Source organism: Lithobates pipiens, unplaced genomic scaffold (assembly GCF_037356315.1).
Source record: "Lithobates pipiens isolate NorthernLeopardFrog02 unplaced genomic scaffold, aLitPip1_a1.2 Scaffold_19, whole genome shotgun sequence".
NCBI classification, from domain to species: Eukaryota; Metazoa; Chordata; class Amphibia; order Anura; family Ranidae; genus Lithobates; species Lithobates pipiens.
This window is the reverse complement of record NW_027507764.1, coordinates 85,206,005-85,231,383: the sequence shown is the minus strand read 5'-3', so window position 1 is coordinate 85,231,383 and position 25,379 is coordinate 85,206,005. Positions and strand designations below refer to the sequence as shown.

Genomic DNA, 25,379 nt, shown 5'->3' with positions numbered 1-25,379 from the left:
AGGATTTATCCCCCCCCCCCCTCCACCCGCTACCATGTCTGCTGTTCTTTCGGGACGCCTGAGCTGCCGCTTGCGCGGAAAAACACTTCCCTTTGAAAGGAAAGGGGGGGGGGTGTAATTTGCACGGGGGGCGTGGCTAACAGTGTCAGGCGCCAGACACACATGGAGGAAAAGTGTAAAGCGCTGTGTAATTGTAGCTGCTGCTGGCTGTGGAGGGACAGAGCAGGAAGATGGCTTATTCAGGTTAGTGACGCAGGCATTTCCCTTTGACACATACCAGGCTAGGATTAATAGCAGCTAATGGCGTTGGACTATAGCCTAGCAGTGTATATTCTTTTACTGGTAATGCCTCTGCTTTATGCTTCAGGCTATGAATGGTAATGGGACCATGGGGTCAATGGTTTTACTATAAACTAAATCCATTTCCAAAAGAATGTCATCCTCCTCTGAGAGGGATGTGGCTGGTTGGATTGAGCCATCAGGGGAAACTGGTGTTGCATAAACGCTTCAGTCCCTGTATATATCATACAAGAGGTTTTTTCTTCTACCATTTATAATTTGGAAAGAAGATTGATGCTATGATGCCTCTCCATAATGGGGGTAAACATAGCAGATTCCCATTTAGTGCTCAGGACCCTCTTATTGAGGTGCAGAAGGCTGGGGATCAGGTAGATCTTCCCAAATATTTGGAAGATACTTATTTATCCTCTTCTGAGGATGTTAATATGGAAGGAGTAGCACCACAAGACAAGGTACTTGTGTACTCCATTACTCAACCTTTTTGCTGCCTGCAGGGCAGGCTCTTGAGGAACCGAACACTAATTGGGTTCATTAAAACCTCCCCCATTTGGGGATGTTTTTCCCTATTCATGCATGGCTAAAAAAGCTTATGTATTCTGAATGGGAACATCCGGATAAACAATATTATCCTCCCAAGAAATTCTCAACGCTTTATCCTATGGAAGAGGATTTCTATGAAAGAAAATGGGGGGGGTTCCAGCAATTGATGCTGCAATCGCCTCAGTGAGCAAGAATCTCACATGTCCGACTTCTTTCTAAAAACAATATGTCTTTAGCAAGTGCAGTAGTGCAGCCAGTTCTTGCTGCAATTAGTGTATCTCAGTCCATTAAGGAACAGTTTGTGGAGATACTTAAAATTCGGCCTGATCAACAGGCCCAGCAATGGGCTGGTATATCAGACATACTGTTTCACATGAGATGCTATGAAAGACTCTATCATTTAAGCCTCATGCTTGGACTAGTGCATTCTCGCAGAGTTCTGTGGCTAAAAAATTGGTCAGCCGAAGCACCGTGTAAAAAGCTCTTAGCCAGTTTTCCCTTTCATGGTGAACGGCTATTTAGAGATGATCTGGATAAGTAGGCCCAAAGGATTTCTAATGGGAAAAGCTCTCTTTTACCAGTAAAGAAGTTGTTCAAATATTCTTCTTTTAATCATGTTGCCTCTCCTGTGTCAGGGGCATCAGCCTCTAGGCAGTCTTGACGGCCTCACCGTCAGGTTCAAGGAGAAGTCCCCAAGGGTAGCACCAGAGTCAGAAGAGATCTTGGGGCAGAAAGCCCACAAAGCAGAATGCTAAAACCTCCTGATGAAAGGGTGCCCCCACACGCTTGGGTGGGGGGAAGGCTCCTGCAATTCTCAAGATCTGGCAGGAACAATGTCAGGACAGATGGGTGACTTCTACAATTTTTTCTCTAGGTTACGACTAGAGTTCCGAGAGTTTCCGTCTCCTCATTTTTTTCTAAGGGAAAATGTTGCCAAGGATCCAGAGAAAAAGAAGTCTCTCTGGCTCTGGATCATCTATTATCCCAGTCGGTGATATCAGAGGTTCCCTTAATGGAACAGGGCAAAGGTTTTGATTCAAACCTTTTATGGTTCCAGAACCAAACAAAGAGATAAGACCCATTTTAGATCTCAAAGATCTGAGTCGGCACGTAAACATCCGATCCTTTTGCATGGAGACAATCCGATCGGTTGTGTCCATCCTGCAAGGAGGGGACTTTTTTGGCTTCAATCGATATCAAAGATACATATCTCCACGTGCCAATATTTCCCACTCACCAGAAATTTCTGTGCTTTGAAATATTAAATCATCATTTTCAGTTGTGGCCCTGCCATTCAGTTTAGCCACAGCACCACGGGTGTTCTGAAAGATTCTGGCACCTCCTTTAGCCAGATTAAGGGCTCAAGGCATAACGGTCCTAGCCTTTAGACGATCTACCTTTTTAATAGATCATTCAGACTCAGGTCTAAACTAGAGTCTGATCACAGCTGTAACTACCTGGAATCTCTGGGTTGGATACGCAACCTAGAAAAATCCTCCTTAAAATCAAGGAGATTACAGTACTTGGGGCTGGTTATAGATACAGGATATAGATATAGGACTAATTCAACTTATCAAAACAAAGAAAGATCCTTCCATTCGGCTGTGCATGAGATTGTTAGGGGAAATGGTGGCCTTCTTCAAGGTCGTCCCTTACATGCAGTTTTCACTCAAAAACTGCTTAAAAACACCATCCTGTCAGTCTGGAATAAAAAGGCCTTGGTTGTTTCCAATACGCTTGGCTCCCGACGTAAGTCAGAGCCTAAATTGGTGGTTGTTATTCAGCAAAAGGGAAAATCTTTTCTACCTGTATCCTGGGAAGTATTAACAGATGCCAGCCTTCTAGGCTGGGGAGCAGCCCTGGAAGAAGATTCTGTCCAAGTTAGAGGACCTTGCCTATCAACATTTTGGAAGATTTGGGCAGTACGTCCTGGCTCTAGAATCTTGGACGGTCAGACTACGGGACTGTTCTGTCAGGATTCAGTCTGACAAGGCCACGGCGGTGGCTTACATCAATCACCAGGGGCGCACGAGAAGTCGTGCAGCCCAAAAAGAGGTGAATTTAATAATTTGTAATGTTCTAGCTTGGGCAGAACACAACATTCCTTGCCTATCAGCAATTTTCATTTCAGGAATAGAGAATTGGCAGGCGGCCTACTTGGGTCACCAACAATTATTCCGGGAGAATGGTCTCTTCACCCCCACATCTTCCTAGCGATATGTCAGAGATGGGGTATTCCGGACAAGGACCTATCCGCGTCTAAATTCAACAACAAAGTCGACAACTTTGTGTTGAGAACAAGGGATCTGCTAGTAGGCGGAAGACACATTAGTCTTTCCATGGGATCAGTTTCTCACTGATCTATGCGTTTCCTCCAGTTCTGCTACTTCAGCGCGGTAATTCTGGTGGCCCCAGTGGGTCCCAGAAGATCTTGATTTACCGAGATAATAAAAATGGCAGTAGGAGTCCTTCGGACTCTGCCATTATAGCCAGACCTTCTCACACGAGGTCCGGTATTTCATCCTACTATACGGATGAAAAATTTAACAGGTTTGACTGTTGAATCCCACTTTATAAAGGATCATAGGTCATCTCCTTCGGTAGTGACTACTTTGATTAATGCCAGGAATGACTAAACGCGCGTCGGGTGACGTGCTGACACAGTCATGTGATCTCTGATCGAATGGGTACTCGCTTGCCGGCCGGCAAATACGCTGTAATTTCATTTTTGTTTGTGAGTATAATTTGATTTTATTTGGAATAAAACTGCCTGTTTTACACAATGGGAGGCTTCTCCGTTTGTCTTTTGAGCTATCATCTGCATATATGTGAGCTTCCCGCATGAGGTTTCAGTCTGAATTGGTGGGTATTTGCGATCCATCCAGCAGACCACATTGTGTACATTGAGTGAGCATTTACACGCTTCCCTCTGGTAAGCGTGCATATCTAATGGTGTTCAGCACATTCTGTTGAAGGAAGATTGCACGTTTGATTAACATCATTGAAGGAGATATTATTATTCTCACTGAAAATACTTTTATTTGGACTGTTTCACTTTGGGTTTTGGGTCACTCTTCTACCTTTTATTTATGCTTAATTGCTTATATTGTTATTAGAGTATTTATTTTCTCATTCTTAATATTCATTGTTATTTATGAATTTTTGCAATATTTATTTATCTATTTAACATTTTTCATATATGTTGACAAATTATTTGGAAAAGTATTCACCTATTTTTATTTTTTCATTCATTTTATTCACTATGGTGATGGTCTGAAGGTTGTGATAACACCAGTGTTCAGATTCGGGGAGGTGGGAGTATACAGGTAGCGCAGCTATACATTTTGGTTTTTTATTGATATTTTGGATATGTATCACATCTTAATAGGTGCAGGTTTAGTAATTTAGGGGACAAATTTTCTTTTAATTAGGAGCGCAGTAATTTTCTATTTTTACTTCCTCCATTTTTACTGGGGGTGCTGAGCATAATCGGTGCATGGTGTTGCCCTTTGGTTTTGCCACTATTCCTCGGGTGATCACGAGGTGTTAGCCCCCAGAGCTGACGTGGTTACATCAGTGGGGGGGTTTGAGGTCCAGGGCCGCCTGGACGATCTTTTTTTGTGAGTCCTCGAATCCCCTGGGGGGCAATGTAACTCCTATACAGACCTTGACAGATTTCAGTTGGCTTCTAGACTATCTGAAGTCTGCTTTGGCCCCTTCCAGAACATTGGATTATCTGAGCCTACCCGGGCTTCAGCTCTGGCCAGAGCGTTTCTTCCTCTGAACAAACTCCAGAAGTTGCATGCTGCATTTTTAATTTACTGTTCTCCTGCATGTGGGTGTTGGGTCTGATGGTATATCTACCTTTTGAGGCGATTCCATACCAGCTCCCTTCAGGGAGATCCTGGCATAATGGGGCAAGTGCACGAGGGCTCCGATGCGGCTGAAGCAGGAAACCAGAGGTTCCCTGGTCTGGTGGCTTCACTCTCTGGCAGGAAAAATCCTTTATCCCCTTGTATTGAACAGGATGACCACTAGTCTATCCGGGTAGGGAGATGTCCTGGGACTGAGCTCTGCTCAGGGTCATTGGTGGAATCCAGACTACCGAGCAATATGCTGGAACTTCAAGCGATCAGTCTGTATCATGGAGAGATGGACTTCAGGGGGCTCCTGTTGGACAATGCAACTGTGGTGGCTTATGTCAATCACCAGGGCTGGCCAAGTGGGGTGTTAGTATTTTACTCCTGGAATGCAGACAGTTGGATGCCTTACCAAAAGTATTGGAACATTTGCCTTTAGACATACAAAATTTTATGGGATCCCAGTTTTAGTCTGTAGGGTACAATATTGAGATGGCCCACCCTTTAACAGCTTCAACTGTTCTGGGAAGGCCAAACTAGCTCATCTGTGTCTTTATGGACCTTGCTTTGTGCACAGTCATGTTGGAATAGTCAGGGACCAGCCCCAAACTGTTCCCACAAAGTTGGGGCAGATGAAATTGTCTAAAATGTATTGGTATGCTGACACCTTAAGAGTTCCCTTCACTGGAACTGAGGGGCCAAGCCCAACCCCTGAAAAACAACCCCACACCATAATCCCCCCTCCACCAAATGATTTGGACCAGTGAACAAAACAAGGTCCATAAATACATGGATGAGCGAGTTTGAGTCATGACCTCAACCCAATAAAACACCTTTGGGTTGAATAAGAGCACAGAATCCAGTGGAGGGAACTCTTAAAGCGTCAGCAATCCAAGACATTTTGGATAATTTCATGCTCTCAACTTTGTGGGAACATATTTGTAGATGACCCCTTCCTGTTCCAAGATGATTGCACACAGCAAGGTTCATAAAGACATGGATGAGCGAGTTTGGGGTGGAGGAACTTGACTGGCCTATACAGAGTTCTGACCTCAACCCAATAGAACACCTTTGGAATGAATTAGTGCAGACACTGAGCCAGGCCTCCTCGCCCACATCAGTGTCTGATCTCAAATATGCATTTCTGGAAGAATGGCCAAACATTCCCATAGACACAATCCTAAACCTTGTGGACAGCCTTCCCAGAAGAGTTGAAGTGTTAAGAGTGGGCCAACTCAATATTGAACCTTACAGACCAAGACTGGGATGCCATTAAAGTTCATGTAAAGGCAAGCATCCTGTGTGTGTAAGTGTATAGATCTGTGTAAAATTATAGTTCTTCTTTAACCACTTGAGATCCGCACTATAGTCAATTGACGGCTACAGCGCGGATCTCCTTTTCCGGGACTACGTCTATTGACGTAGTCCCGAGCACGAGCTGCCTGCACGCCCCCTGAGGGGCGCACGCGGCGCGCTCTGTGATCGGCGAGTCTACGAGACTCGCCTGATCACCGATCCGTGCAAGGGGTCGATCCTGACCCCTTATCACGTGATCAGCTGTCAGCCAATGACAGCTGATCATGTGATATAACGGAGCCGGTAATCGGCTATTATTAGAAGAAAAAAAAAGCCGATCACCGGCGGCCGTGATCGGGACATCAGTCCCGATCATGGCCAGCACTGCTAGTGCCCACCTGCAACCCTGTCAGTGCCCACCTGCCAGTGCAACAATAAAAAAAAGTAAGTGCCACCCAGCAGTGCCCACAATCTGCCTTAACAAAGGTGCTGCACCCGTGCCACATATCCATGCCCATCAGTGTCATCTACCAGTGCCCAGCAGTGCCGCCCATCAGAGCCACCCATTAGTGCCCATCAGTCCCATCCATCCGTGCCATCTTATGTGCCCATCAGTGCCGCCTTATCTGTGCCTATCAGTGCCCACCAGTGCAGCCCAACAGTGCCCACCAGTGCAGCCTATCAGTGCCCACCAGTGCAGCCTATCAGTGCCGCCTCATCAGCGCACTTCAATGAAGGAGAAAAATGACTCGTTTGCAAAATTTTATAACAAACTTTTAAACATGATTTTTTTTTTTGCATCTTTTTTTGTTTGTTTAGCAAAAAATAAAACTCTGAGCTGTAATTAAATACCACCAAAAGAAAGCTCTATTTGTGGGAAAAAAATGATAAAAATTTCATTTGGGTACAGTGTTGTATGCCTGCGCAATTGTCATTCAAAGTGCATCAGCGCTGAAAGCTGAAAATTGGTCTGGGACTGAGGGGGGGTTTAAGTGCCCAGTAAGCAAGTGGTTAAACACTCTGGTTCTACACATGGAGAAAGCCCTTTCTCCCTTGCTGTATCAATACCACTGTGGCAATAGCACTACAGCTTCTGGTTCAGTCACACCTCACCAGCTTCGCAGGGAGCCCATGCTTGGAAATGTCAGGCTGGCCTGTGATGTTGCCTCCAGCACTGGACAGTGTTTGTATTTACCCCAAGTACAGCAGTAAAGTACAGCGTAGTTAGCTGCAGCGTGCTCTACAGGTCCAGGTCAGTGGCAATCCCGATCCCTTGGGACCATCTTTGCAGATGGTGGGTATGGGAGAACCCTGGAGTTCACACCTAGTAATATTTCCATTGGTAAGGTGTCTATACCCTGGTGGTATGACTTGGGGGGCTTTGCCGTTAGTTGCGACCAATAATGGTTCAGTCAGACAACTCCACAGCTGAGGCTTACATCAATCACCAGGGAGGCAGCAGAAGCTGCAGCGCCCTTCAACAAGGTGTACCCATGTCTGGCTTGGGATGATAAATAAGCACATTCAGAAAATTTCACCTTGTCTGCAGTCCACATTCCAAGGGGGGGACAACTGGCAGAAAGCCTTCTCAATCCTAAATGCAAAGGAATGGTGTCTTCACTTTTGGGCTTCAAAACAGGTCTACCCACTTTCACTAAAGTCAAACTTTAGTCACAAAATGAAGTCCTGCTAGATCACTGTCAAAAAATTTTGAGGCTAGTTTTGTAACACGCCAACAGATGGCAGCACAAGGCTGCATGCATAATCATAGGGAGCACCAACCTTCCTAAGAGTGTGCCAAAAGACATCATCCTGTGTACATCGGGAGCTGTGCAACTGGTACTATTCTGACCACATCTGCGATTTCATCATGGACCACAAGTTAGTACAAAGAGCAAATGTGAAATTCTGCGTAAAACTTGCCAAATCTGCCCGAGACGTTTGACCTGACTCAGCAAGTTTACGACAATGCTATAATGAGTCGTTCAAGGTGTTTTGAGTGGCACACGCGATTTCTCCGATGATCATCAAGCACAAGTTGCTGAATGGTTTTGACATTTTCGGAGGTTGAGCTCGTTGAAAGTCATCCTTATCGCTCGTGATCTTCCACTCTTGAAGCGCACGTGCCACTCAAAACACTCGTACAAAACAAGTAAAGGTGTTGGAATGGCCTGGTCAAAGCCCAGATCTCAATCCAATAGAAAATCCATGGTCAGACTTAAATATTGCTGTTCACAAGCGCAAACCATCCAACTTGAAGGAGCTGCAGCAGTTTTGCAAGGAGGAATGGGCAAAAAGCCCAGTGGTAAGATGTGGCAAGCCCATAGAGACTTATCCAAAGCAACTTGGAGCTGTGATAGCCACAAAAGGTGGCTCTACAGTATGGACTCAGGGGGATGAATAGTTATGCACATTGACTTTTATTTTGGCCTATTTGTTGTTTGCTTCACAATAATAAAAAGAAACATCTTCTGTTGTGGGCATGTTCTGTAAATTAAATGATGCAAATCCTCAAACAATCCATGTTAATTGCAGGTTGTGAGGCAACAAAACACGAAAAATGCCAAGGGGGGTGAATACTTTTGCAAGGCATTGTATATATTTATGTGATTGGGTTTAGACATCCTATCCTTATATGCCTTAAAAAGGCTAAATAGGACCATATAAAAAAAAAAAATTCAGGGACACCAATGTTTCTGTAAACTTTTATTACTAAAGTAAATATTCTGAAAAGAAACTCCAGTTTGTTTATTACAGCGTTTTTGTTTTGATAAAATCTGAACTAGGACCTGCTAACCTCCCTTGTACCTTTATTGATATATTTTCTGTGTAATCTAGTGCATGCTTTTAATAAGTTTAAAAATAATTTAGTTTTCATTCAAAAGGTGATAAAAGAACACATTAATGCTACTGCCAGCTTAATATTTTCTGTATTCAAGCTTTAGTAAAATTAGTCCTTATTTTGTTATCATTCACATAGTGCAAGGAATTTTCTATAGCAAAGAGGACACTCCATCCTCCACGGGACCATCACAAGATGTCCCAGGTGAGTCTTCACAGGCTTCTTCAAGTCTGGGCTCAGGTAGGCTTCCTGCAGAATTAAAGAAAAAAGTGAGAAATTAATAAGATAAAAAATAAATACCATATTTATCGGTGTATAACACCCCAAATTTTAAGAGAGAAGTTTCAGGGAAAACCCCCCTTTTTTTTTTAAACAAACAACTTTGAATTAAAGATAAGGGTCAATGTCCATCTGCAGCCTCCTCATCTCTCATCAATGCAGCCTGAACAGTGCCCATCTATCTGCAGAACATCTCATCAATGTCCCTTTTTAGCCTCAATGCTCATCTGCAGCCTCACCATCGATGCAGCCTGGACAGTGCAGGAAATCAGAGCCGTCATCTCCTGTTTACGCGGCTCTCCCTCACACACAGTCCCACCATCGGCATTGGACCAGTTCCTGTGATAGAATATTGGCCAGTGGCGGAGGCAGGATTGTGTGTGTGTGTGTGTGTGTGTGTGTGTGCCATGGGAGCTGAGTGAGCCAAGTAAACAGGAGATGACGGCTCGTGAATTCTGGCAGCGTTCGTTTCCCCTCCGAGATACGCTGCCTTTAATTTTCCCCCTATTTGGGGGGGTGCATGTTATACACTGATAAACTAGTCCCACACCTAACCACCTTAACAGAGTAATCTACAACTAGCTTTGCCATATAAAATATTATAGATTGCCTTGATGCACTCAATTGTTGAGATTAAAATTGGATGATATTGCAAGAAAGTTAGAGGAAAACGGAAACCAAATCGCACACAGGATGTCAACTTTACTAAAACTGGTGTGGCTGTGCATAGTAACCAGCTTCTAACTTCAGCTTGTTCAATTAAGCTTTGACAATAAAACCTGGAAGCTGATTGGTTACTATGCACAGCTGCATAGTATTCTGTGTGCACCATATTAAGAAACGCTACCCCACTGTGACCAAAACAAAACCAGGTAATGAAAGATGGCTTCAGCTCTGTTGTCAACCTGCAGGAGAGGTCCCTCAGATGCTGCCCCCTAGTGGGCCTAATCGCTGAGGCAGCCTGAACTACTTGGCACACTAGGGGGCGAAATGCATTTGAGGGACCTCTCCTGCAGGTGGACAGCAGAGCTGAAGCCATCTTACATTACCTGGTTTCATTTTGGTCACAGCGAGTCTGTGTCCTGTGTGTGATCAGTTGCTATTTTTTTTTTTGTAGCATGTTGTGGCCATACAAGCTTTTTTGTATATGATCTGCACCAGTTCATTATATATCATGTTGGCTGATATTTAGTGATATAAGCATTAGAACGGTACTTTTTTTTTGCTTGTTCACATTGCAAGAAAAGTTGCCACCAGAATTTAGGTAGCATCAGAAGAACCACAATTTTGCAAAGCCAAAACAGATTTACAAATTTACTAGATTACATTTTAAAAGTATGATCTGGTCAAATAGGGATAGTATTATAATAATAATAATGTGCTACAAACCTCCTCTTCCTTTGCAGATATAAATGGATTAACCAGTGGGCAACAAATGGCCAGATTATTGCAAATGCCAAGGTGCCAGAAGAAACCTCGAAGGGCCACCATGATGGCTTCTGGAGAATAAACAGTAACAGTTAATGGTTAAGCCAACAAGTTAAATATTTCTTCTATGTGATGGAAGAGTGCTATGAAAAACAAAACACTTTCCGAGCAGTGAGTTGCATTATGTGAAGTCCAATGTGAGACAGAACATTTTCATAAGAGTGTTTTACCTGCTAAGGGATTTTTGCATCTCTTCAGCCGGTCTCGTGTCGAAAGCCTTACATTCCAGACAGCACAGCCAGGTTCTTAACTTCAACCACAACAGCAAAGCAGTTTGTCCATTTTAGCAGGCTGGGTGTTTTCTCGACCAATCAATGAACTGTACTGCTTTTTAATTATTTGTCTGCCCTCTGTTTTTCATGTGCACTACAGCAGAAACTAAATACCTGCCAGTGTTGGCCCTTCAGAGATTTAACCCCGTCACAGTGATATAACACATATGCGGCGTCACGGGACTGGACTTTTTCCCCCATGGGGCCCGCATATATGCGCATCTGTTTTTGGGCTTGGGGTACACCACACAGCACGCTCCCAGGACAGAGACCAAGGTCTCACGAGAGCCCCGAACTAACACTCGGTACCAGGAACTCCCTATCCCAGGTCACCTGATCAATGTGGTCACCTCTGATTGGCTACCACAGTAAAGAATAAAATAAAAAAATAATTAGATCAAGGTATGTGGATCAAGTAAGGGTCAAAAGGTCAGAGTCAATATCTTTTGGGCAGGATTATATTTTATTTTTTTAATTACTGTCAGTGTGTTTTAGGTAGAAAAAAAAAAAACAAAGTGTGCATTATTGTTTCTGGGCTGTACTATGGGTACAAATAGCATACATATGTGGTATCGTCAGGAGCAGGAGAATTTATTTTGGTTTGTTCTTTGGTGGTAGATTATGGTAGTGACAAGAAATATATATATTCTAGAATGATGTGTTTAACCCCTTCACACCTAAGGGTACAACTGTACATATCGTGACAACTATTTGGGTATCCAGGTAGACTATATACCTTGTTTTTTTAGGACACATTAAGCTTTCTTTTGGTGGTAAATGGTGACGGATATCTTATGATGTTTATGTTTTTTAAATCAAAGGAAAACTGTCCCAAAATAGTAAAAAAAATGTAAATATAAAAAAAAAAAATATATATATTTTTTTTTATATACATTATATTTTTTATATATTTTTGGACAGTTTTCCTTTAAATTAAAAACATAAACCTCACAAGATATTCGTCACCGTTTACCACCAAAAGAAAGCTCAATGTGTCCTCAAAAAACAAGGTATATAGTCTACCTGGATACCCAAATAGTTGTCACGATATGTACAGTTGTACCCTTAGGTGTGAAGGGGTTAAACACATCATTCTAGAATGTATTTATTGTTTCACTGAAGTGAATCTTTAAAAGGTGCTCCTAGATCAATGTTGACTAAATTGGGCAAGGAATGCATTGTTTAAAGCCAACTGGCAGACCAGAGCTTACAAATCTCAGAGGATAACGCAACAGGACAGGTTAGAGTGCACCATTTAATTGCAATCATTTTTCCCAATGTGCCAGGAAGTGAAGATCCATACATGTCTGTTCTACCCTGCCCCTTTCCATAAGCATAAACAGAATTTGGGTCTATGCTTTTGTTGGCTAAGGGCAGTAGCATCTTGTCCAACATCCCATAAAGCTCAAGTCCAGCTTTAGTGATCCACGGACACATATACATGGAGTCAGGCAATTCCAAACTTGTAAAACTGCTCCAAGTCAGAGGCTTACTAAAGAGTGAAAATGGAGAATAAGCATGACAGCCAGCAAACCACCAACTTGCAAAACATGGTAGGTTCAGGTCACCCAAAAAATAAAAATAAAATTATGGATGCAGCACACTTCTCTTATGAAAGACTTACTTTAACCACTTCCCGACCAGCGCACGACGATGTACGTCGACAGAATGGCACGGGCAGGCATATTGGCGTACAGGTACGTCCAATATTCGATGCCGCCCTGCCATCGGGAGCGCGCCGCCGGCGGCGCGCTCCCGCGCTGGTCGGGACCCCCGTGAGTCCGGTCGCGGGACCCGCGGACTCGATCGCCGCGGGCATCCCCGCGATCGTCCCACGGAGCGGCCGAATGGAGGAAATGCTGTGTAAACAACATTTTTCCATTCTGCCTAGCAACTAGTGACGCTGATCTCTGCTCCATGTGATTGGAGCAGAGATCAGTGTACACTAAATGAAAGCCCAACCCCCCCACAGTTAGTAACACACCCCTAGGAACACTTAACCCCTACACTGCCACCCACTGGTTAACCCTTTCACTGCCAGTGTCATTTACACAGGAATCACTGCATTTATATAGCAGTGATTACTGTATAAATGACAATGGTCCCAAAAATGTGTAAAAAATGTCCGATGGGTCCCCCACAATGTCGCAGTCACAATAAAAATCGCAGATCGCCGCCATTACTAGTAAAAAAAAAAAAAAAAAAAAAAAAAATTATTAATAAAAATGCTATAAAACTATCCCTATTTTGTAAACGCTATAACTTTTGCGCAAACCAATCAATAATCGCTTATTGCGATTTTTTTTACCAAAAATATGTAGAAGAATACGTATCGGCCTAAACTGAGGGAAAAAATGTTTTTTTATATATTTTTGGGGGATATTTATTATAACAAAAAGTAAAAAATAATGTGTTTTTTTCAAAATTGTCGCTCTATTTTTGTTTATAGCGCAAAAAATAAAAACCGCAGGGGTGATCAAATACCACCAAAAGAAAGCTCTATTTGTGGGAAAAAAGGACGTCAATTTTGTTTGGGAGCCACGTCGCACGACCGCGCAATTGTCAGTTAAAGCGACGCAGTGCCGAATCGCAAAAAGTGGTCTGGTCTTTGACCAGCAAATTGGCCCGGTCTGAAAGTGGTTAAACACTCAAGATAACATTACACATCCATAGAACAGACACAACATCTCAGCTTACCTTGTTTGTAAGCTGTTGAAGATTAGATTCAAGTTGAATCGATCTTGCCTAGAAAATAGAGATGACCGTTAAAGACTTACCCTGGAATTCATGAAAACTGGTGCAGATTGTGCAAAAGTCTTTCTCGTGTTCTAAAAGTGGTGTATCAATCTCATGTACTGGTCTATAACTTGTAATTGAATTTGGCGCACCTGGCACCACTTTTAGAATGCACATGCGACACTTCTGCAACAGCCATCTGTGCCAGTTTTGCTCTATGCCAAGAAAGGAGTTGGTCATAATTAGCTCCACTTTCATAAGCTACGATCTGTCATTTATTTAAAAGTTTGACACATTTAATGCACCGTAAAAGCGGTGCATTTTAGAACTGCTTGAATTTTGGTTTGGATAGCCAATCGTGCACCAAAGTATCACAAACACTTCATGAATTTGGTGCAATAATTTAACAAGAGGGATTAACACCAGATTTATTACAAATCTTACTGTTGCAATATCTAGCAGCCCTCAGTCAGTTCCTTGTGAGATAGTGTTTTAGATTCAGTGGAGATGATAGGATTTTCTTTATTAGTCAGTGTTGTATTCTGCCAGTTGGGGAGGGGGAGGGGGAGCGTGGGCAACCTACCTGGCTGGCAGAATTCAATAATTACTGCTAGCGGCTATAGCCAGAGGAAGTAATTTTATATAAAAGAAACTGATAGAAGGATCTAATGGGCTAAGCAGCTAGAATGGAATAATGATTATGTGAAAAGGGAGACATACATTTCAGGGGAATGAGGAATATATAATAGGAGTATTGCCTAGAATAGTTGACTATGCCATTAGAACATAATTGATTTCTCCCAATTTATGTGTATTTACTGCATATTTCATAAATAAATCACCTACATTGTAGTAACACCTTCGGCATCTGTCACAGAAAACAGATTTACCTGTGAAGCAGTGAGGGCCTCCAATGTCTGCAGCCTCTGCAGAACATTCTGCATGTCTTCCTGTAATCGCATGAGTACAACAGCAATGTGCTCGTTTAGACTGCTGTTAGGTCCTCTGCGACCCCCTCCATTTCCACCGCTGCCCATCTGTCCCCCTCTGGATCCTTCTCCAACAGGATGCATATGGTTGGCTGGAGAGAGACATTTTCAGAGAAAATAAGCATAAAAATTACCAAGGGAATGAGAAGGAAACTACTCCAAAAAGAGGGAACTTTAAAGAGGCATCATACTCAATTTTATTAAAAACCAATATTGATTCATAACCAATAAAATAAAAAAATGGTGGACTGATGCATAACTGCCACATATAGGTTACAAATGCTGTAACACATCATATTAAAAATAGTACAAGTTCCTAAGTAGAGGAGATGTGGATATATACAGCTGGTCTGTGCCAACGCGTTTCACAAGCCACAACTGCTTCAAGCATAGTACGCCCATTCCCAAGATATGGTCATTTTTGTCCATAAATGTAAAACAGATATCATGTCAGCAGCATCATTTTGAGTAAGAATGAAATCTGCCTGATAAATGACCATCTCACGTGCTTTGGCATTTGACATTTTCAGAGTGATGAATGCCTGTGTTCCCTGCCAACCCATTCTTTAACCCCTAGGTCAGCGCCAAGTCATGCAATGGCAAAAGGGGACAAAGGATGGAACCATTGTGCATAGTGAGGGAAGAGCCAAATTCCAAATCAACTGTCGATGGCTGCAGCTCTGGAATAGAGGGAAGGTAGGAGATTTGATCTGCTGGAGAGGTGAATATAAAGAGCTTCTTTTGTGGGGTGCCTTTATATTGTGCTTTCTGCAAACTAACTGTGCCTTAAAGCCGAACTCCAGCTATCTGAATTTTTTGTTAAGCTTGGAAAAAGAGTGGAAGGGAGTTAAAAATGTCTAAGATTTTAGATTTGTCTATGACCTCAAAATGGATCTCTTTCTGTCTCTATGACACCCATACAAGAAATTGAGCAGTGGTTTTCACTAGGACGGGAAGGCACAGGCAGCAATAAAAATTATGGTAGGAGTTCTGATTTCACCACACTATGTAAACATCCCCATTGGAGGGACATTGTTCTGATAGGAAGTAAAAGCTTCCCAATAGGGACACAGATCACAATAAAAACCTAAGCCTCTAAAAACCCTCAGGAGTCTATCAAAAATTTAATTGGTTTGGCTGGAGTTTCCCTGGATTCAAAACTATAAGTCACTAACCAAAATAAGAATGGACTGTAAATTAAGAGTTCAGACATTACCCCAACTTTGCTAGGCTGCATAACTTCTGCAAAAATGACAGAGGATTCAAGCCAAAGGGTCATTATAAAAGCCAGCAAATTAGCATTTTCAGAAGGTAGTCAGTGGTGCTTGGGAGGTTAAGTCATAAAATATTTCAGTGTAAAAAGGTCTCCAATACCCAAGACATATGCTCAGAAGTGAAGCTCACAAGACTAAGGACTAGAGTGAAAGCAGTAAAATGCAGAGGTTGCTCTACAGAACAATGGTATAGAGGTTGTAATAAGTGGGACTGAGGGTAAAATCTGCAATTCTAGGTCTGGAAAATCCTGGGATCTGTTAGAAGCAGACCTTACATTATATACAAGATTTGTTTTCACATCCAGTGTAACACTTCCAGAATTTGGGCCTAAACCCCACCAGTGGTAACACACCTCTTCCTCTCCTAGAACTGTAGTATTCAGCTTTGTCATGTCCAGATTTTTCCTTCTGTGGTGTTCGGCCAGATGGTTTCCCATCTTCTCCACCATCCTTTACCTCCCCTCCAGCCCAGATACCGGAGGAGCCCTCAGTCAACATGGCGTCCATCATGTGACTGTGATCTACCTGCAAATCAAGAGAGGGATCAATCAACAACTGGCTGGATATTTAAAGCACATCTAAATAAGTATAAGTGGTGCATTATTATTTTTTTCAGGATATTTCATTTTCACCTGGTGACCCTGCCAGTGTACGCCAACGGTATTTAGGCAGAGAGCCATAGTAGTCACCCAAGCTGTTCTCCTTATTTGAATTTCAAATAGATTATCCTCCATTAGACCCCTTTCACACTGGGGTGCTTTTCAGGCATTTTATCACTAAAATTAGCGCATGTAAATCGCCTCTCAAGCCACCCCAGTGTGAAAGTCTGAGTGCTTACAGGATGGGGGAAAAAAAAAAAAAGTCCTGCAAGCAGCATCTTTGCGGCGGTGGGGGAGCAGTGTATACACCGCCCCTGCCCATTGAAATGAATGAGCAGGGCTTCCAAAGCACCTGCAAAGTGATTCAGCAGCACCGCAACATGGGCGCTTTTAACCCTTTCCTCGGCCACTAGTAGCTTAAAAAAGTGTCGCTATAACAGCGGTAAAGGACCGCTAAAACTACCAATGCTTTACTGCTGCCCCCCCCCCCCGGTGTGAAAGGGGGGGAATCTTAATCTCCACTAGATAGGGATTGAAATTTAGAAGTCAGAGAATACAGCTTGGATTGGCTGATATGTCTATGCTTTCAGTTTTGCACTGACAAGGACACTACATTTCTGGCACTTGCATAAAATGTACTCTGTGGGGAAAAACTAATACAGGTCACACCATCTAAGGACTTATAAGCAGCCATATATTAAGTTTTCTAAACCCAAGAACAAAAACGTAACAGAGCCTACGGAACCATTTAAAATTGGTGCGACTCTGCCTTGCACTGATTTTTAAAAGGTTCCTGCACTATTTTTGTCCATTTCATGTGCGACTGGCAAGCTTCACATAAAATCACACTGGAGGCTTTAAAATCGTGCTGAAGTAGCACAATTTCAAAATCGCATTCAGTGCAAACCAGCTCTTAGCAAAATATGTTGTGCAGATGGACTTTGACAGTTAATATAGGTTTTGCTGAAAGATTTCCAGAAAGGTTTGTCACCCTAAACCTGGTTTAATCCTCAAATTACAATCAAATGAAAGAGATTCAGTAATTTTATTCTGGTACTGTCATGTTCACAGCAATTTACATGTTAGCATCAACTTTGAAGATTCCAGCTCTTTTTGATGGTGCACTAGTACACACTGTAACTGTCTGTCCATTTGTTATAAAGTGGTAAACACACACACACACACACACACACACACACACACACACACACACTTTAAAATTCGGCCAGTTGGTAGAATAAAATAAATAATTTACAAATACAGATGCGGTCACCCGTGTCTGCATAATGTTGGATACTGGTATGTGCCACTTACATCTTCTTGTCCGAACTGCTCCATAGAGTCACAGAAGATCTCGCTGTCTGAGTCACTTGTCCAGTGCTGCATTGCAGCAACATCCTCTGTGCAATCATTATCTGCAAAACAAGAGACTGTTCTCATCAACGTTCACATTCCTGGACCGTTAATTCGGTGCTTACACTTTGCCTGCATTGACTAGGTTACCAATATCATATATTTCCTTTAGAAATCCTATCTGAGCCTTCCAGACTTCTACAAAGTCAGAAAAGCTACTGAATATAAAAAAAATATATATCTATATATTATATATCCAACCCAATCCTATATAAAAAAAAAAAAAAAAAAATCTTATTTTTTCATATAGGATTGGGTTGGATACAAAGCTGACAAGATGATGCCCAAGCAAGTGCCAAATCAGGCTCTTTACCAACTGCCCAGTATCTCAATCCCATCAACAGGGGAAAGCAAACAGATGGTTCCTGTGCTAGATATACGGTTTCCAGACAGACTCACGGAGACCGCCCTTATAGACTTCTCATTTACCAATCTCTAGCTGCCATTCTGACCCGTTTGTTTGGCACTAACCCAGAGCAAAATATGCAAAGAATGTCTTCTGATATTACTTCAACTCTAATAAAAGAGTTTTTGGATCAATAATTAAAAATCATCATCATATCAATGACAATTGAAGAAATTATAAATATAAAATACTGAAACCAGAGGGTCACCATAACAGCAAAGTAACAGGAGTCTTCAGAAGTCTTATGAAAAGTTTACTTTAGCATAACCCCTGTACTGAGAGAAAAATGTAAACAAACTGATAACCGTGTGTGCGTTTATGGGTAACATTACAGATTTTTCTGAAGTCAACTAGTGCCAAGATGTTACAACATGGTTTTGTTTATTATTTCAGCAAAGTTCTGGAGCCGCTCACCACTTCCAAAGGGTAAAATGACCTTTTTTGTTCAGCACAGACACTCCACCCAGGGTCTTTCAACTGAATTTCACCACCTATTTGGAATTAATCATGGAGCTCTACAAGTTAAGTACAATTAAAAAGGCAAAACATGTTTTGTTTTGGATAGGGTGCAGAGGGATTAGAACACCTGTTAGTTTTTATTGCCGTCTGCGTCCCCATGAGGGAGAGTCACCCTCTCTATTTGTCCTGTTTACCATTATCAATAAAAGTAAAAGTAAATCCCTAATTTGGGGTTGTCCCCAGAAAAATAATAGGGTGAGGAAATCTTCCAATGGGGACACCAATTCTGGTGATCTGGGGGTCCCCAAGGAATTCCCTTAATTTGCAGGGATTTCCTCTGACTTCCTGTTTGGCCATGGGACAGGAATTGAAGGGAAATCTCCACAATAGGACACAGACAGCAAAATAAATAAGATGATGGGTTTTAACCTATCCAAAAAAATAAAAAAAAAGTTTTTCCTGTAGTTCTACTTTAAGCCTCAGTAGGGGGTATAACACATTGAAGGGGAGATCCTGGGTGGAGCGTTTGTGTGTTTAACAATAAAGCTGAATTTATCCTTCGGAAGTGGTGAGCAGCTCCAGAACTTTGCTGAATTGTACGTGGGAGGAAAAAATCTCTAAAAAGGGGTGAGCCCCTGTAAGCTGGGGTTCAGGAATGCAGAGGTCTCCGGGAGGATTTCATCGTTACATAGCCAGGTAGCCCTTGAGCCCCCATTCACACCGGAGCGATGTGTAATGCGATTTGACAGGTCAAATCGCATGGCAAATCACATCCTATAGCTGGCAATCGCACTGTTTAAATTGGTGCGACGCCGACCTTGCGGTGCCTCACCTATATGAAAAAGTTGTACAGACACTACTTTTGGTGATTTCAGATAAGACTTGAATAGACATCTGTGAAAACTCACCACCGCCCTCATCTATAGCTGGCTATAGCAGTAAGCGGCATTGGAAGGCTAAATCAGATAAAGCCTGGGGAATGCCCAGGAAAAGCCCAAGCCTACTTACCACCAGCTCGCAGACAACCAAATTAACCTGTCTAATAGTACGTTAAACACAGTGGTTTAGTCCACACACATTTGCAAAAGCATGCGTAAGCCACAGAGCCTCGTCAAGGCACCCTGGTATCTGTGGTCCTAATACTAAAGTACGAGTGTCTCCACAGCGGAGGCACATGCATTCTAATGGATAGATGAGGGCAGGTGAACTGAAGGGGAACCACCCCTTCTTAAAAGGTACATGCAGCACACCAAACACCCAGCATATAGCCCAATGGCTGCAAAGGTGTTGGTGCATTGCTGGACCAATACAAATACAATATGAAAAAAAAAAACTCGCCAACGTACTGTTAGACAGGTTAATTTGGTTGTCTGCGAGCTGGTGGTAAGTAGGCTTGGGTTTTTCCTGGGCATTCCCCAGGCTTTGTTGTTACTTTTATAGACATCTGTGCATGAAGCAGCACAGATGTATTCAAAGTCGCACTGAGATGGAGCTTTGAAATTGTGTGTCACACGATTTCAAAGCCGCAGTCAATGTGAACAGGGGCTTGGCCTAAAAAATTTGTTGTCTCCTAACTTCTTTAGGGTCTGTCCAATCATGAAAAGGCTGCACCAGTAAAATAATGCCCTAAGGATACTCTGCATCAGTAAGAAGTGAAGCTAAGCAATGTGCTCAATGCAGACAGAGCCAGAGTTTTTGTAGAATACTAACTGAGATCCAGGAGATTTAAGTATTATTTGTAAGGTGTTCCAACCGCCCCCTCCTCCTCCCTGGACTCCTGAGGCTTGTCTGGCACTCTAGGGTAAAGGGGGACTGCAGTGTATTTTCAGCGAGTTCATCATAGTCACATTAATAGAAAAATAATTTAGAGCTTTCACGTTTGCATTTGGTTCAGAAATTGCAAGACTGCATTTTATAAACGTGCAAAGTCTCTGCCTGGTGGCCATCTCTATATAAAAGTCTGGAAGTCTGGGGAGACAAATTGCAAAAGCAATCTTCACATGTCATCAGCCAATCAAAACAGACTGATAGACTTGCACTGTAGCAGGGTACCGTGGCAAAGCTGCATTACAGAAGTGGCAGCTGTTGATCTCATAGCTGGCAATACAGAGACCCAAACTGCCAGTGGTCAAGAGTCTGCCAATACACAGCGTTCTATACAAGTCAGGTCCGCCTGAAAAATGAACAGGCGGACCCCATCAGACCAATCACATGAAAGGGGCCTAACTCACTATTCAGCCAATTAAATCCCTAGGCATTAGTGACACCAGTGATGTAAACAGCATCCAGGAAAAGCTGGTGGGCTAAATTATCATGAACACTAGTCTATTGCACACAAGGCTTGTATTCACTGTATACATGAACATAGAGCGGCTAAGATGGCAGGGTGCACGTCTCAGGATTGGCCCTTACCTTTCTTTTCATCCACATCATTATAGCCATCATCCTCTGTGTTGGGCTCTTTTCCAGTCACCACCTCCTCCTCCTCCTCCATCTTGTTGAGATCAGACTTGGTTGTTGAGTGATCAGGAATGTCTGGAATATAGTAACTGTGGTCGATGAGTAAACCATTGGCCACTGTCCCGCCTGGGCAAGGCTCTGGAGCCGAATCCTGCTGTACAGCCTTCTCCTCTGTACCGAAAATAATGGGGAAACCAGTTAGGAAGGAATCGCTCTGGAATCCTAAAACTTTTTTTCCAGTTTTGTTTAGGATGCTAAAATTAACGTGCTAGAAGAAGCAAGCTTTAAAAATGGAAAAAAATAAAATAAATTATAAAAAAAAACAAAAAATATAAAAACACCTTGTGAGCGAAAACGAAATGGGGTTAAAATGGTTTTAAAGCCTCAGGGTTTTTCACCTTAATGCATTCTTTCCATTAAAGTTGATGTAAATCCTCACATATAGGCAGTGAAGTGAACAGCCTCAGATGATACACAGGGATGAAACAAATCTCCTTACATAAGTTTTACATGGATATCTACAGTCTTCCTCTTTCTATATTCTTTAGAAAGTGCACCTCCAGATACAAACCTTTCTTCCTGTTTTCAGCAGTGGGAGGGGCGTCTGGGCATACACTGTGTGAGAGCCTATTGGAGGAGAGGGACATAGCCCCCTCCACATAGGCAGAGGCAGCAAGAAACTTGCAGAGCTGCAGTCTAAATAGACCAGCCGTCTGCTAATCTACTGCATTCTCTACTAAATTCCCTCCCCGACACAAAATTTCCAGCTGATCTTCTCTCGTGTGTCGGAGAGCTTGTCAGAAGATCTCAGGATGATAAACGGGAACGGAGAAGCAGAAAGACAGGACTCAGAGCTTTGGAGAGAGATAAGTAAACACTACAGATACATGTGCCCAGGTCAGATTTTATGAATGGGGTTTACAACCACTTTAAAAAAAAAAAAAAAGTTGAAAAACCTTATGTGCTGAAACTTTACTACTCATTACTAGTAAAAAAATAAATAAAAATGCCATAAAATTTATCACCTATTTTGTAGACACTAGAACTTTTGCACAAACCAATCAATATACGCTTATTTTTCCCAAAATTGGTGCCCTTTTTTGTTTATAGCGCAAAAAACAAAACCCACAGGAGGTGATCAAATAACACCAAAAGAAAGCTCCATTTGTGGGAGAAAAATAAAAAAGGGGACATTTTATTTGGGAACTGCACCGCACGCCTGCGCAATTGTTAGCTAAATTAATGCAATGCCGTAGCGCAAAAAAACGGCCTGGTCATTAAGGGGGTTAGATAAGCTAGCTACATCAGTTTTCTTTTTTTCAGGCTAAAAACAAAATTTTCCAACAAAGTACAGAAAATACCCGTTGATCCTACCAGAAATGAAGTGTCAATGTCACATTCTGTGAGCTGGACCGAAAGCAAGAAAATGTTATTTATGTACTAACCCCCTCCCACATATTGGAGAGGAAGACATTGTCCAGCCTGGCTGGCTACTATGGCTACCTTCATAGATACAGTGGCTTAGCCATCCAGGGACAAAAAGTATGTTATCCACAATGATTGCTATGGTTAGTGATTAATCACTAACACAACCAAGCTACTAAAAATATTTCCTGTGACATGTTTTACATGGTTATATTCTGTCCGTCTATGGTACATTAACTTAACACCCTCAGCAGGTTTTTGTTATCTGCATGTCAGAAGTCCAAATTTTTACAGTTTATAAAAAGGTCACAGAAATAAAAAAAAAAGTGAAATCTCCACATTGTTACACCTATTCCAGTGAAATTTAAAGTTGTTCTAGTTTACCTTAAAGTGGTTGTAAACCCCATTCATGAAAAATGAACTAAGCACATATCTGTATTGTATACTTGTTTACTTCTCTCCAAAGATTTAGGCTGGGTTCACACCTATGTGAATTGGATGCGACTTACACCGCATCCAATTCACAGAACATTTTAAAATCTATTACTTTCAATCAGTCTGGTTCATATATGTGCGTTGCATTCGCACTCTGCATTGCCCAAAAAATGTGTGCTTTTTCCGGGCAGTGCAAATTGCAGGCACATATCCTTCTATGGTAACACATCCGAGTCGCAGATGTGTTCTGTTGTGAACAGGCATTTTCTCCCCCTTTTACTACACCTCCCCCTCTCCCTGCACAGCTGATCCTCTCCATTTGTAGCTGCGGAAGCGCTGAACAGCTGATTTTTCTCTTTGCACAGAGAATGGAGCTGGTGTGAATCCAGCCTTAAGTGTGGTTTCTCTCTGGTGCTTCATTCCTCAGTTATCAGCATGAGTTACTTCTGACAAGTTCTCTGACACATGCAGAACCGGAGCTAAAGACTTGTGGTGGGGGGGTAGAGACAAGACACGCACACACACCCACCATTTCCTCCGCCATCAACCACCCTTCCCTCCTCCCCCACCCCTTAAACACTTACCCAAGTCCTTTATCAATCCAGCCTTGCCTGTTTGCAGCTCTTCTCTCCCTGCTCACAGGCTGTGGGTATCCAAGGGCCAAGACATTGGACACCCACAGCCAGGCACAGAAGGGTGCCCTAATAGCACTCGACTTGTGAGGGGGGACTGACTGTGCAATATCGTTGTATGGAGCAGGTAAGTTTAACTTTTTTTTTTTAATGAAAATGTAATTGCTTTTAGAACCACTTAAGGGGGGAATTTCTCTCACTTTGGAGAGATTTCATCCCACTGTCCGTTGTGTCACCAGGACAAATGAAGGGAAATCTCCCCCCCCCCCCCCCCCACGGGCACAGAAAGTAGAAAAAGAAAGAAACAATGGCCTAAGCCACTCCCCATTTCCCAAACGAGAAAAATAGATACTCAAAGAACCCTGTAGCTGAGAAGGTTATGGAGAAAATTAACATTTCATCTGTAACAGAGCATAATTAATTTCACAGTAATACCACTAAATCTGAAAGGTGTAAATACTACAGTACAAGCACATCTTTTCTAAAAAAAAAAAAAAAAAGTTACCACCTTGTTCACTTTGTTCCGTTTCTCCATCATCATCTTCCTCCTCTTCCCGTCTCCCAGCATCTTCCTCCTCGGACTCCGCCCCACTGTCACTGCTCTCCGCCTTCCCATTCACAGCTTTACCGTTTGGGGTGGAGGTGAGCGCGGTGCTCAGCTCTGAAGAGGGACAAACATTTACAGAACTTAAATTCAGGCCTCTGCAGTATTAACACACACCTGATTTAAAGCAGAACTAAAAAACGTAAAAAATAAAAATTGAAAGCAGGCAAGTTCTTTATTGCAGAAAGGAGTTGATTTACTAAAACTGGAGAGTGCAAAATCTGGTGCAGCTGTGCATGGTAGCGTGATCGGCTCTCGAAAGCGGTGTATGAACGATCAGCTTATCGTATGATCACTTTGAAAGCGCCACTTGTTCGATCGTCTGTGCGGGGCATTAATTGAAGAAGCTGAGGTGAGAAGCCAAATGGCTACAATGCAGAGCTGTACTTGATTCTGAACTCTCCCATTTTAGTAAATCAACCCCATAGTAGGCATCTTCTGCAATAAAGCAAAAAACTTATTTGCCTGTTCACAGACTTTCAGAATGTACAAATTCCTGTGCCCACGTATGGGATGACATCATTCCAGTCCAGCCGATCAAGATGTCCAAAAGATTCTGAACCTGGGCGAGGATGTTGATGACCAAGGCAGGAGTGTTTAGTTCTGCTTTAAGTAGGCCTTACAGCATAGAGCTAGTATTATATTAAAGACAGAAAGTTATAGTATGAAATATCCCACGGGACAGTAAAGAAAGAAAGTCAAGTTCTGTATAAAAAAGATCATTTATACACATTAATGTTACTTTATACTGTTATATTGTGCAACTGCCAGCAAGGTTCATATGCCAACCAGATGTAAGGACGATGCATTCTTTAAAGTGGACATAAACTCAAAAAGTGAAGATCTGCTATACATTAGGCAACATCTAATAAATATTAATTGCGCCTAAGCAGTACCCTGGAAATATGCCTTTTGTCTGGAATTGCTTCTGAAAAATAGATGTGCACCACCTGGAATGCCAGTATGCCTTGGTACTCCTGTACCTCCAATGCAAGATTTAAAAAAGGTAGTGTTGCCTCTGACTGCTAGTCTGATTGGATTTGGTAAGATTGCTCCTATGCTGCTCTATG

At 42.4% G+C, this 25,379-nt stretch overlaps 1 protein-coding gene across 6 annotated transcripts in view; it reads right to left on the bottom strand.

Annotated features, from left to right (window-relative positions):
* Positions 1–8,689: 8,689 nt before the first annotated feature.
* The window catches only part of ACBD5 (acyl-CoA binding domain containing 5), a 47,667-nt gene continuing 30,977 nt past the window's right edge, over positions 8,690–25,379 (bottom strand). For 5 of the 6 annotated variants that reach the window (XM_077491024.1, XM_077491021.1, XM_077491022.1 and 2 more), the window contains 8 exons: positions 24,214–24,366; positions 21,166–21,384; positions 17,790–17,890; positions 16,230–16,401; positions 14,504–14,694; positions 13,575–13,622; positions 10,507–10,616; positions 8,690–9,087 (listed from right to left, as the gene is read on the bottom strand). In XM_077491024.1, the coding sequence (XP_077347150.1) occupies positions 9,075–9,087; positions 10,507–10,616; positions 13,575–13,622; positions 14,504–14,694; positions 16,230–16,401; positions 17,790–17,890; positions 21,166–21,384; positions 24,214–24,366 (1,007 nt within the window). In that variant the 3' untranslated portion in view covers positions 8,690–9,074. The remainder of the gene's footprint in view (positions 9,088–10,506; positions 10,617–13,574; positions 13,623–14,503; positions 14,695–16,229; positions 16,402–17,789; positions 17,891–21,165; positions 21,385–24,213; positions 24,367–25,379) is intronic. The other variant, XM_077491023.1, reaches the window with a different exon arrangement.